The sequence below is a fragment of the Coffea eugenioides genome, chromosome 11, assembly GCF_003713205.1.
Source record: "Coffea eugenioides isolate CCC68of chromosome 11, Ceug_1.0, whole genome shotgun sequence".
NCBI classification, from domain to species: Eukaryota; Viridiplantae; Streptophyta; class Magnoliopsida; order Gentianales; family Rubiaceae; genus Coffea; species Coffea eugenioides.
The window spans coordinates 27113425-27128528 of NC_040045.1; the positions used below are offsets into that span (position 1 = coordinate 27113425).

General features: G+C 39.6%; 1 protein-coding gene across 1 annotated transcript; it reads left to right on the forward strand.

The window, feature by feature from the left end:
• Positions 1-6852: 6852 nt before the first annotated feature.
• On the forward strand, positions 6853-7630 carry LOC113752159. The gene is made up of 2 exons (XM_027296291.1): positions 6853-6903; positions 7232-7630. Exons 1-2 carry the CDS (start codon positions 6853-6855, stop codon positions 7628-7630), a joined length of 450 nt encoding a protein of 149 aa, XP_027152092.1.
• The last annotated feature ends 7474 nt before the right edge of the window (positions 7631-15104 follow it).

The following is a 15104-nucleotide window of genomic DNA, read 5'->3' on the forward strand; positions in this document are numbered from 1 at the left end:
TTGAAGCAAATATATTGACAAACAATAAGCATGAACATATCTAATTTGATGTAAAACTAATCAATAGAATTATGGGGGGCCTTTGTGTAAAACAAGAAATTTTTGCAAAATAGAATCTAAAAAAAGAATTAAAGGAGAAAATATACTTTTCGTTTGCTTGCTAACTAATTCCAACTTAAATTTAAACTATAATTTTATACACTATCAGTGTAAATAGATAAATCTATGTTTAAAAGATTAAATAAAAAATTGCTGCCGCATAAGCATGATTGATCTTGTAGACAATGGAATTTTAATTAAATTCTAAAAATTACCATTGGTCTATAAAATATTTTTATCCAATCGGATATTGCCATATGGCATGTACACTTGGAAAGTTTGGTTATTAAATAGCCAATTATATTCCTCCACGTGTCAAGTTGAGGTGTTCCAAACCAATTCAAATCGCAGGGGTACCTTCACCAACCAAATCATATCATATCACATACCTATTGGATAAATATCTAAGTATTTATTTCTTATTAAAGGGATAATATTTAGAGTTATTTAATCCAAGTATATCTCTTATATACTGCAATGGCCTGGCCAGTAAAATAGCGCCACGTCACGTGTCCCCGCAAGTCTAGCCAATCGAGAAATTACTTATCTCTTTATTAATGAAGAGATAATATTTAACTGGCACAGTCCTAATATGACTGTACGTCTTGCTAGGCAAGTAGAGTGGTGTACATGATCTCAACCTCCACCTCTTGCTACAACTATAAATAGAGGTCTCTCAACCAAGTTAGGGACACAAAAATAAAATACACAGAGATATCAAGAAGCATCTCATACACTCAAGTGGTGAAGTTCCAAGCTACGAAGGGTTGGGTCTTCAAACTCTTCAAGTCTTCCATATAGCAAGGCTTGAGCCTCCAAATATTCCCAAATTCTTCAAATCTTCTATATCAAGATTTGAACGAATCGGTGGTGGATCCAAGAACAAGCTGCGAAGCCCTTGGATTGGCGTTCGAGGAGAAGAATCGAGGGAAACCCTCCACAAGTTCGAGAAAACCCCAGAGATTGTACCTACATATTTTTCTAAATTTATATATATTTGTCGTGTATTTCTTTTTCTTGTCGTTTTGCAGACTTGAAATTTTTATCGCGTACAGATCTTCACTTGCATTCCTTGAGTAATTGAGGGAAACTTATCATAATAAATAATGTAACAGATGTGAGCATTTTGAAGGTAAATTCTGTAGTGTATTCACATATTTCAAAGACAGGTGTGGAAAGTAAATTATATGGCAAAGAAGCTGGCACGTAGCAACCTGACATGTACGGAGATGAAGGGAATGTTTCTAAAAAAGTAAGTGGTGACCTATAACCGCGGTGAATGTAGCGTACGGCAAATGTTGGAAATGTATTGGGGTGAAACGGAATTAACATAAATATAATGGGGTAAGGAGTAAAAAAAAACCCGTTAACTTTATTAAAACAACCCCAATTTTCAACTCTTTCGTCCATAATAACAACGCAGTACCCATATTGGAATGCATTTTAGAATAAATAGCCGGCTTCTTTCAATTCATCAGGTGCTACGCCGGAAGCTTGTGGTAGACACTGGACAATAAAGGTATTAGCATATATAAAGGGGATTACAGGAGAGCGCAAGAGCATGTCTTACATCTCGTAGAAATGGCAATTTCTCAATTCCGCAGTCCTTCACTTCGATGGCACCAACCCTTTGTAAAATTTGTGTCACTTTATCCGCAACCTAGTCATACAAATATTGGGTTATGCTCCTGTGTTGCCATCGAGAAGAAGAAACAAAAAGGAGTAAAATAACTTTGTCACATACACTTGCCCCTTTTCTGGTTTGTTCAGACAGTATGACAACATCTTGAAGGTGTGCCTTTTCCCCCACAACCGGCCCCACCTCGACCCCAGCACACTTCCCCCCTTATCCATCTTATTTATTTCTTCAACTTTTCTATTCGCGTCCCCAGTGTCACCAATGACAGCATCAGAGGTATAGGATTTCTTCCACATCCAACCACCATCTTCAGCTTTGAATGCCAGTTTTTTGAAGTACGATACTCCCATATTTTGGGCATAAAATCCTCTGTTAACATGGTCAGCCAAGAATGGCACATTAAAGCGCCTAAAGAGCCTGGTCAGCAACATACCAAATGGGAGATGTGTTCTCTTATTCTCCCTGCTCTTAATCTTCCTAATCCTGTTGAGCATTGTTGCAATGATCAAATTGGCTATGTTGACGGGTTGTTTGTGTAACATATGCCACAATATAACTCTTTCTAATGCACTAATGGAAGTGATACTTCCGGCTTTGGGTAAAATGTTATGAGTTATTATCAGATGTAACAGCCGTGGCAACACTTTCATATACGGCGCATAAAACTTAGTTTTTTTCTCCGTGTTCATAACTCTGTCACCATTTTGCCTAATCTCTCGAAGAAATTCTAGGTCATCGTACCCCTTCACAGCAACCTTATCTACATTCTTTGCGCTAATCCGTTTATAGTCAACAGTGTATCCACTGTCAACCAACCCAAACTCTGAACACAAAACCTCAGTAGACACTGACACTTCTACATTCCTAATGACTGAACGCAGAACTGACTTCTGCTTATTTGCCCTACAGTTAGCATAGAATTCCCTAACCATCGCATCATAGCACTTGTCATTATTTGCCAGCAAATTTAACAAATTTTGGGCATTCAGATATTCTGTGATAGCAATACACTCACCAGCGAGACCTTCTACGTCGACCCACATGCCTGCATACACTGGAAGACTCATACAGGCCTCCATGTTACTGCCTATGCTTGCTCCGGGATGCGATTCAATTGTTGAGTACTTTGAGCAACAGAGGAAGCGAACGCGATAAATCTACTTCTTTTTTGACCTTGCCGCGAAAAACTTTTCGAAAAGCTCCAAATTTCAGAAGGGGGGGGAAAGCTTTAACCGAAACTGTTCAGTGTGTTTACACAACAACGGAGCTTTTGATGGGCTAAACAGGAGAAACGATGAGAAGTTCAAGAAAGACAAGCTTTTTGTGGGATAATTGATGAGGTGGGGACGGGCGTGGAGGGAAGGCAAACCCGATTTACATATTCGAAAATCAACCCGTTTCGGTATTGGAGCGTGTATTCGAATCGGGTTATGCGGAAGCCAAATTACTTTGGCAGCAGATTACAATCTATTGATAATAACAAATGTAAATATGTTTTTATATAATTTATTAATATTATATACACATATATTATAAGGGATACCCTCAGAAACCTCCCCCGAATTACCTTATGGAAAAATCATGAAATGGATAATTTATGGACGATAGCCAAAAAGAGCTCCCGTTTTATTCAAGAACTTGTTTATTTTCATTTAATCCGATAAATAAATTTGTTTACGGAAAAATGGATACTCTTTTCTTATAATAAAGGAGAGCCATAAAGAGCATCACTTTTATTGTAAATCGAGTTCCCTCTTTACATTATCCGATAAATATATTTATTTATCGAAAAAAGGGTACTCTGTTATTATAATGCAGGAAGAGCATAAACAACTGGTGTTTTACTACAAAGTGATACTTTACAGACTGGGACCACGATTTGGATTATCAAATTATGCAAAGAAAATTATGTCATTATTATATATATTTTTGTTATGCATTGTATAATTATACTAATATATTATATCACTATAAAGTATATTATACATTAATTAAAATTTTTTATAAATGTATATTATAAATACTGTTATAATATATATTTACATATTACTATTTAAATATATTTATAAATGTATTTTATATGTGCATATAATTATAATATATATGTGTATATAGTAATATAAAATTAAAGATTAGCATAATTATATAATGCATTATATGAATATGTATAATAATTAATTAATTAAGTCGACAAAATCATTCAGCAATTTTCTTTGGATAATTTCATAAATCAAATCGTGGTCTATTCATCGTAGTATCACATTGTCTTAAAAGACGAGCTCTTTATGGCTTGCCTCCATTATAAGAACAGAGTACCCTTTTTTCCAGGGGTAAATTTTTTTGCAGTATCTAATCAACCACCATTTCGTTTGTACTTAGTAAACTTCTCACTTCACTACAGTATCCGTCACGTAGATCACTGCTGAGGAGTTCCCTCTTTACCTTCTAACTATCATCCTTTATTCTTACATTTCATACACGTTTGTCTACAACGGCGTTTTATCGACAAAAAGTCAGAACATACAAGGGCGTAGATAAGCTATTTATGTTTTCATACCAGTAATATTAAGAGAGTAAGAAGTAGCGGTCAATTCAGTTGGCAAACATAAAAAAAGCTTAACGATGTGTTGTCAACATTCAATCTTACACACTAACGATATGGCAGGGCAGCACAAATTGCTCGAATTTCTTCATCGCAAGCGCACCCTTCACACGTACTCTCCTCCACTTCATCGGCATCCATAGGCCATGAAGATGTTTTCCTCTCATGTGTCATGGCACAACAAATGGGCGTTGGGTTTAGAAACACAGCATTCTTGACCCATATCATCCTCAGCAGCGCTGGCAAATTCTGACGGCAAAGATTCACTCTGCCTTTAAGAATTCTGGATTTCATGAGCAGTCTCATACCTTTGCGCTTTAACTCGTCCCCACCAACAAAGATGTAAATTATTCCCAACGCATATGCAGCATCGGCATGGCCTGAATTAGCAGCTTCTTCCAGGTTTTCCAATGCTGAGTCCTCGTGCTTATCCGAAAAAAAATCAACCTAAGCAGTTCCAAGGTTGATATTACAGTCTTGCGAAATGTATGAGTAACGAAAAAGTTTAAAAGTGCAGGCAGAACAGTGGCGGCGAGACAACAGTTATTTACTGGGGCCCAAAGCTGCAGTAACCTGTTGTAGGCCAATCTTTTGGGTGAAGTGTGCTGACCAAAATCACATTGAAGTTCAAATGAAAGAGATGATGTGAGCTTGGTGTAGAAATTTTGTAACTCAAGTATGGTTATGGAATGTTAGTTCATTACTATTCCATTTAAAACATTACCGAATTTTCCCATAACTATTGCGTCTTACGTTCCAAAGCAACCCAACTTACCACTCCTTTTCGGTACAAGGCTTCTGGATTTTTGCTTTGTCTGCACTTCTTCAAGAACCTCGACACTTTGTGGTTTTTTTGCCACGGAACGATTTCAAACCTGTCGAGGGACACCCGCTGGTAAATGTTCTTTGCGTCGGAAACTTCGTTGAACAACTTACAGCTGCAAAATAATAGAAATGATCCATTAAACTACAACTAAAAGCACAGAATGAAACAACAATACGCCTCTTCCAGTTAGTATCATCCATAGCAGAACGAACCACAGTTTTGCCCGGAAAAGATCAGTGGATGAAGAAGACGCGACACGTGCAAGCACCTCGGATAGCACCTCGGTCGGAAGGGAGAGGATGGAGGTTCCTGAACTCCGTTTTTGTACGTTGGCCATGACCGGTTAACTCCTTTTACTGGGCACAGTTTAGTGAATCCCTGAAAGCCCCAAGAATGGAGTAAACTTCAAACAAAAACTACTTCCTCATAAAATCCAAAAATGATAGATCAGGTGTAATATCCCACTGTTTCTGGACATCCGACTAACCTTAGCGTTCGTTCGAACAGAAATGGGAAAGTGGCGACTTCTCCTGCAAACGACGCAACATTCTGTCGTCAAAAAATTGTCATCCGTAACATTTTTTCAAACCAACCAACGTATGTGTCAATACGGTCAATTCATCAGAACCGTAACAATACACCGATAGCAAGGGAAGATGAACAGTCATGAACTACACGTACATCGTAAATTTACGGGCGTTAATCGCATAGCAAAGGAGGTTCCACAGTGATAAACAGGGAGGGGTTAGTTCGTACCTGTGGTCGTCAACCAACTCGTAGAAGCCGGTAGCACAGATTTGGCAGACAGGTCGGGCGGGGTAAATGGCAACCAAAAGGTCGCGTCCTTCAAACTTGTCCAGACTGACTCCTCGTATGCTGCCACGAACGTCGTAACCCGAACCCATTAATTGAGAAGACGCACAAAGAGCTGGTGTTGACAAATGTTTGGGTAAATGCCATAAAGGGCTGGTGTTTTTCCTCTGTAACGCTCGAAATTCCACACTTTGGGGGGGGGAAGTTTAAACCGACACTGTTCAGTGTGTTTACACAACGGCGGAGGCGTTGATGGGCTAAACAGGAAAAACGATGAGAAGTTCAAGTAAGACAAGCTTTTTGTGGGATAATTGATGTGGCGGGGACGGGCGTATCATCATGAGGCAAACCCGATTTACATATTGGAAAATCAACCCGTTTCGGTACTGGAGCGTGTATTCCGATTCGGGTGAAGCGGAAGCCAAATTACTTTGGCAGCAGATTACAATCTATTGATATTAACAATTGTAATTATGTTTTTATATAATTTATTAATATTATATACACATATATTATAAGGGATACCCTCAGAAACCTCCCCCGAATTAGCTTATGGAAAAATCATGAAATGGATATTTTATGGACGATAGCCAAAAAGAGCTCGCGTTTTATTCAAGAACTTGTTTATTTTCATTTAATCCGATAAATAAATTTGTAATCGAAAAAATGGGTACTCTTTTCTTATAATAAAGGAGAGCCATAAAGAGCATCAGTTTTATTGTAAATCGAGTTTATTTTTTATATTATCCGATAAATATATTTATTTATGGAAAAAAGGGTACTCTGTTATTATAATGCAGGAAGACCATAAAGAGTAATAACTATATCATTTTAGGTGTTTTTATGACTCTTTCCCATAAATAATTCCTATTTATGAAGGTACTGGTTCGCAAAAATCCAGAAGCCTTGTACCGAAAAGGAGTGGTAAGTTGGGTTGCTTTGGAACGTAAGACGCAATAGTTATGGGAAAATTCGGTAATGTTTTAAATGGAATAGTAATGAACTAACATTCCATAACCATACTTGAGTTACAAAATTTCTACACCAAGCTCACATCATCTCTTTCATTTGAACTTCAATGTGATTTTGGTCAGCACACTTCACCCAAAAGATTGGCCTACAACAGGTTACTGCAGCTTTGGGCCCCAGTAAATAACTGTTGTCTCGCCGCCACTGTTCTGCCTGCACTTTTAAACTTTTTCGTTACTCATACATTTCGCAAGACTGTAATATCAACCTTGGAACTGCTTAGGTTGATTTTTTTTCGGATAAGCACGAGGACTCAGCATTGGAAAACCTGGAAGAAGCTGCTAATTCAGGCCATGCCGATGCTGCATATGCGTTGGGAATAATTTACATCTTTGTTGGTGGGGACGAGTTAAAGCGCAAAGGTATGAGACTGCTCATGAAATCCAGAATTCTTAAAGGCAGAGTGAATCTTTGCCGTCAGAATTTGCCAGCGCTGCTGAGGATGATATGGGTCAAGAATGCTGTGTTTCTAAACCCAACGCCCATTTGTTGTGCCATGACACATGAGAGGAAAACATCTTCATGGCCTATGGATGCCGATGAAGTGGAGGAGAGTACGTGTGAAGGGTGCGCTTGCGATGAAGAAATTCGAGCAATTTGTGCTGCCCTGCCATATCGTTAGTGTGTAAGATTGAATGTTGACAACACATCGTTAAGCTTTTTTTATGTTTGCCAACTGAATTGACCGCTACTTCTTACTCTCTTAATATTACTGGTATGAAAACATAAATAGCTTATCTACGCCCTTGTATGTTCTGACTTTTTGTCGATAAAACGCCGTTGTAGACAAACGTGTATGAAATGTAAGAATAAAGGATGATAGTTAGAAGGTAAAGAGGGAACTCCTCAGCAGTGATCTACGTGACGGATACTGTAGTGAAGTGAGAAGTTTACTAAGTACAAACGAAATGGTGGTTGATTAGATACTGCAAAAAAATTTACCCCTGGAAAAAAGGGTACTCTGTTCTTATAATGGAGGCAAGCCATAAAGAGCTCGTCTTTTAAGACAATGTGATACTACGATGAATAGACCACGATTTGATTTATGAAATTATCCAAAGAAAATTGCTGAATGATTTTGTCGACTTAATTAATTAATTATTATACATATTCATATAATGCATTATATAATTATGCTAATCTTTAATTTTATATTACTATATACACATATATATTATAATTATATGCACATATAAAATACATTTATAAATATATTTAAATAGTAATATGTAAATATATATTATAACAGTATTTATAATATACATTTATAAAAAATTTTAATTAATGTATAATATACTTTATAGTGATATAATATATTAGTATAATTATACAATGCATAACAAAAATATATATAATAATGACATAATTTTCTTTGCATAATTTGATAATCCAAATCGTGGTCCCAGTCTGTAAAGTATCACTTTGTAGTAAAACACCAGTTGTTTATGCTCTTCCTGCATTATAATAACAGAGTACCCTTTTTTCGATAAATAAATATATTTATCGGATAATGTAAAGAGGGAACTCGATTTACAATAAAAGTGATGCTCTTTATGGCTCTCCTTTATTATAAGAAAAGAGTATCCATTTTTCCGTAAACAAATTTATTTATCGGATTAAATGAAAATAAACAAGTTCTTGAATAAAACGGGAGCTCTTTTTGGCTATCGTCCATAAATTATCCATTTCATGATTTTTCCATAAGGTAATTCGGGGGAGGTTTCTGAGGGTATCCCTTATAATATATGTGTATATAATATTAATAAATTATATAAAAACATATTTACATTTGTTATTATCAATAGATTGTAATCTGCTGCCAAAGTAATTTGGCTTCCGCATAACCCGATTCGAATACACGCTCCAATACCGAAACGGGTTGATTTTCGAATATGTAAATCGGGTTTGCCTCCCCTCCACGCCCGTCCCCGCCTCATCAATTATCCCACAAAAAGCTTGTCTTTCTTGAACTTCTCATCGTTTCTCCTGTTTAGCCCATCAAAAGCTCCGTTGTTGTGTAAACACACTGAACAGTTTCGGTTAAAGCTTTCCCCCCCCTTCTGAAATTTGGAGCTTTTCGAAAAGTTTTTCGCGGCAAGGTCAAAAAAGAAGTAGATTTATCGCGTTCGCTTCCTCTGTTGCTCAAAGTACTCAACAATTGAATCGCATCCCGGAGCAAGCATAGGCAGTAACATGGAGGCCTGTATGAGTCTTCCAGTGTATGCAGGCATGTGGGTCGACGTAGAAGGTCTCGCTGGTGAGTGTATTGATATCACGGAATATCTGAATGCCCAAAATTTGTTAAATTTGCTGGCAAATAATGACAAGTGCTATGATGCGATGGTTAGGGAATTCTATGCTAACTGTAGGGCAAATAAGCAGAAGTCAGTTCTGCGTTCAGTCGTTAGGAATGTAGAAGTGTCAGTGTCTACTGAGGTTTTGTGTTCAGAGTTTGGGTTGGTTGACAGTGGATACACTGTTGACTATAAACGGATTAGCGCAAAGAATGTAGATAAGGTTGCTGTGAAGGGGTACGATGACCTAGAATTTCTTCGAGAGATTAGGCAAAATGGTGACAGAGTTATGAACACGGAGAAAAAAACTAAGTTTTATGCGCCGTATATGAAAGTGTTGCCACGGCTGTTACATCTGATAATAACTCATAACATTTTACCCAAAGTCGGAAGTATCACTTCCATTAGTGCATTAGAAAGAGTTATATTGTGGCATATGTTACACAAACAACCCGTCAACATAGCCAATTTGATCATTGCAACAATGCTCAACAGGATTAGGAAGATTAAGAGCAGGGAGAATAAGAGAACACATCTCCCATTTGGTATGTTGCTGACCAGGCTCTTTAGGCGCTTTAATGTGCCATTCTTGGCTGACCATGTTGACAGAGGATTTTACGCCCAAAATATGGGAGTATCGTACTTCAAAAAACTGGCATTCAAAGCTGAAGATAGTGGTTGGATGTGGAAGAAATCCTATACCTCTGATGCTGTCATTGGTGAGACTGGGGACGCGAATAGAAAAGTTGAAGAAATAAATAAGATGGATAAGGGGGGGAAGTGTGCTGGGGTCGAGGTGGGGCCGGTTGTGGTCGAAAAGGCACACCTTCAAGATGTTGTCATACTGTATTTTCTATCGAAGCAGTGAAATGGTACAAATTTAGAGAAACAAGTTCAACGTTACCAATTATCTGTGAACTGTTAACATTTTCCGTGCTGGGTGTTCAAATTTTAAATTGTATTAGAAGTACACAACAGACGTGGCGATTGCTCACAGCTCGGCTTTGTTGCTGGGGACTCCCAACTAGTTTGCATGCTCATTCCTCCGGCTACACAACCTTGTTTGCGGTTATGGGCCATGGGTGCTCAGTCTTTGGCATTATGAATTCCCTGACATTCGTGAGCTTTGCCTCTACCAAGGTCTTCCGTAAATGTCTCCGTCCCAGCACTTGTGTTCGGACGCTTAGAAAGACAGGATTCCCAGCCACCAATTCCACCGCGAAGGCAGCGTTTCCCTGCCCCCTTTTGGAGCTTCAATGCACTTTCCAAAATTACCTGTATTTGATGTAGCCTTTGGTCCACCACTTGTGAGTTGGCCGACACATTGGATGCCAAACGAAATATTTCTGCACTTTTTTCTAAGACTTTCTTTCTGAGGCCCATGCACTGAACAAGCAGGTCCTCGTACCAGTGTCTAGGCACCTAAGCGGAAACAAGACAGATGGCTGTATTAATTTTACACAAATTGCTAAAATTAAATGCCGAGTGAAGTACAGGGCGAAGAATGCCATACCACATCACCAACAGCACATGGAAGAGGCAACCCTATTACATCGCCACCAACTCTGTGAATGCCCTCCTGCTGCAGTGATCCATCAGTTTGTATGCACAACACAGACCAGGGAGGGTAATTAATTGGATGTTTCAGTGACGGTGTTGTAGCCTCACTTAGTGGCAACTGGTCACATATATGAATTACGCACTCCTTCCCACTGGGTGGCAACGTGGAGGAAGTCATTGGTTTCATTAGCCTGCTGCGCACAAACTCGTCATACGTAGCATATGGAGGGGGATCTGGGTATAGGCTTGCAATTGGCAGTCCATCAAGCACATCATGTAGCGTGTTTTCCCGAAATTGTATCAGCGCTGTACATATCTGATGGCCGATGGGGAGGTTGCTTTGCACATACACCTGCATACACCTGCCTAATAACCCTCTCGCCCAGGTAGTAAAATCGTCCCATGGGGCCATCCAAAAGCAATCTCGTTGCAGTTAGTTCCTTGGATTTGAGATACCGACTAGGCAATGACATTGCAGGGAAGGGTAGCCAGTTGACCTATGACACACAATTAACAAGCGATGTAACATTGGTTTGTTGAACAGGCGGAACAAATTCATAACAACTGTTAACACGTAGGCGGTAGAAAATGTAAGATGTCGTAAGTACGGGAACTAACGTTGTCCGGGTTAATGGTGTCAATTGCGCGGCGAAAATGTTCGACCGTAGACGGTGATTGTCGGCTGGCTCTATTACACGAGCGCCATCGCCACATTCTGGGCAATACGTCCCTCTCGTCCTGTTTCAGTTTATACGGACTTAACTGAAGAATTTCATAAGCCCACACCTACACGTGGTTGTACAAATTATATCCAGCGTTGGAGATGAACACTAACTGCCTGAAAAGTTTATTTAACGGAACAGGGTAATGTCGAATTGACACAGAGTGAAGGCAATTCTGGACTTACCTCCCAAACGAAGCTGTAGCCGCCAAGGCTTTTCGTCCGGCGTCGGGAGACGGCGGACATAAATCTGTACAAGGTTGCCATCCCCGCCCCTCCCCAGTTATAATCCCCTATACGATCTACGTCCTCCAGCGCAGGCAGACAGCACAGGTGAATTGTTTCGGCCGTGTTGCTAAGTAAAGTGCGGCCAAGCATGTAGAGAAAGAAAGCTCTAGTTAGATGTGCCAGCTGGACGTCGTCGTCTCGTCAATGGCCTTGTCTTTGTAGAATGACAATATATCGGTAACTCTGATGGCACCGGCAGAAGCAAAAGCTGGCACCCAACCCAATTGCTCGTTGATGTAATTGGCATTTTCCCTAACATTGTAATCCCACGGAATGGCCAACCCGCCCACTGCAACACCGGTTATACAGGTGAAGTCCAAGGGTGTCAGTGTCATCTCTCCGAAAGGCAAGTGGAACGAGTTTGTTGAGTCCCACCATCGCTCCGCAAGTGCGACAGGCAACTTCCTATCTCTATCGGCCACGGGCAAGTGGCTCAGAAAATCCCCAAACCCAGCAGTAACAACTTTCGCGGCCACCTTACGAGGCAGCCTCTTCCACCACTCCATAACTTCGACTGACGACCCTCTAGGATAAATTGAATAGACTTCCTGTGCATTAATGTAGAACCAATTCAGGCAGTTATATATAAGTATAAACCAAATGAGGGCTTAGGGCAAAATAAGCACAAGTAATTGTCGACATTGATTCTGCAACATGTACCCCCTGTGCAAGGAAAATGTGTGATATGTGGGTTTTCCGATCAACCAGCAGTTCTTGCGAGTGTTCTTCATCAGGCGGTGGCCGGTACCGATGGAGCCTGCCCATCGCACGGCTTTTTTGGAGTTGGATTTTATTCCGAATATTGTGATGGCGCAGCTCTAGTTATCACAAAATCCCTGTCGCCCCACCCGCGATTATGAACAGCTTTGCCGTTAAGTGTTGCGGCCTTGTAGGTGCGTAGGCGTCTTTCTTCGCGAGAAATTTGAATTGTTAGACATTTTGGACGGCTGTCGCCAGGTTGGGCGTGCAATGGGCTTGTACCTGGTAATTAGGGTTGCAAATTGGGAAAATTTGCAAAAATTTGCAAATGCTTCCTCACCATGAAGAACACATTCCTTGTAAACACCACCGCTGCGCTCCCCTCTAATTCGGGCAGGATTGTGGTTAAGACTGGTTTTGTGTTTTCGCTTGTGTGAACTGCTTTGCTCTCAGTATGTCGAAGCCATGCTATTGCCAAATCAAAACTTCTAACGAATTCATATAGTCGCATTTTTTCATTCAAGTACTCATTCAAAAAAGCATTCATTTTCTCACACCTTTGAGTGCTTCTCATACCTGCAAAAAAATGACCGCGTAAATAGGCCTCTGCCCATAACCTTCTCCTACGGTACAACTTCTTCACCCACTCATTCTCTACCACCCCACATTCATTAACTAACCTAGCCCAGCGATCCTCAAACTCAAGAGTGCTAAACTTTCTCGCCATCAGGTCATACAACCTGTTATTAAACTCCTCGCAGCGAATATTACTCCGTGCATTCCTATGCAAGTGCCACGAACATAGCCTGTGACAAGCATCCGGGAGAAGATTCTTTATCGCTCTTCGCATTGCACTGTCCCCATCTGTCATCACTGCTACTGGCTTTCTACCTTTCATAGCCTCTACAAATGTACTTAGCACCCATTCATATGTTTCAATCCTCTCATCTGATAACAGTGCACAGCCGAAAATAGTACTGTTCAAATGGTTGTTTACCCCTGCAAGTACAACTAGTGGCTTGCGGTATTTATTTGTTTTGTATGTTGTATCAAACACCAATACATCTCCAAATACACTGAAGTCCACACGAGATTTAGAATCTGCCCAAAACAACCTTGCCAATTTTCCTTCGTTATCTACATGATATTTATAAAAGAACATGTCATCGGCATCCTTCTTCGCTGCCAAGAACCCAAGTGCCCCTTCTGCATCGCCATTAAAAATATCTTTTCTACGTTCCTCGTCCATTCGGTTATACAGATCCTTAATGCAAAATCCCACGTTACTATACCCTCCGGCTTTGATAACAAAATGTTTCATTATCTGGCATATTCTGGCCCCAACCAACTTTAGACTTTTTGCCTGCGCATATTCTGCATCGCTCACTTTTCTATGCGACCTAAGGTGTTGCACACTTGCCTCTGATGCCAGCGGGTGATTGTGCTCCATAATGAAACGTGTCACCACATACTTTACCGATTCTGTGTCATATTTCACGCGAAAGCAAGCCCCACACCCGGTCCTTGTGATTGCTTTTGCTTCTCTTTTCCGGTCTTCATAATTAAACCACTTTTCATTCCTATAACCTTCACAGCAACATACCCATTTTCTAAATACAAAACAAATAAAAAATGATTATATTGAGAGAAATTTGAATTGTTAGACATTTTGGACGGCTGTCGCCAGGTTGGGTGTGCAATGTTATTCACTTTCCCATATTATTTTTTTTTAAAGTATTCATTTGAATTCTAGGCCTGGGATTGTATTGAAAATGAAAATAATATTTTTACATCTTTTTATATTGTGCTACAGAATAATTAATAAAATATATATACATACGTATATATGTATACATATACAGAAAATTTAAAATAAGTGATGCCTAAACTATTCAAGATTTTCAGTTTTGATTATTAATCTTTTTCTTTAGATATAATGCTCATTCAATTAATACAAACCTATACAGAAAATAAACCCGACAGTTATAAGATGACGGTACTCATACACCACCAAATTATGTATTTGACTTATAAAGTAACCCTTGTCCACTTCAACATACGGTTTTCTTGGGTTTGCTCCATTGTAATCGGAGCACCCATTTTTAGGTATCAAAGCGAATCTAATTCAATTCACGTAAACAAAGACTGGCGCCAAGATTTTTAGCTCGGTTGCCACTTGTAACGACCCCACCTCCCCTTAAGGCGTACCAGAGGGTTCGGCGGGCCGCCTGCCCAGCTCTCGCCGGGACTCAGTCGTTCGCTACAGTTCTCAATTAAAAATTGAAATAAATCACAAGAATAAATAGGAAATTGATCCAAACTTAAAGCGGAACTTATATACATTGCCAACCCAAAAGAGAATATAAACATCAAATATACAAGGGTTCTCAATCCTTCATACGTCCAGCCCGTGCCAAGCACTAGACGAGAACCACTACAAAAGAAACAAAAGAAACAAAACTAGATTGGCTAGTCTATCTCAAGCTCACGTCCTCGCTCGCCTTCCCCTGTAAGGAAAACAAAACTAAAGGGAT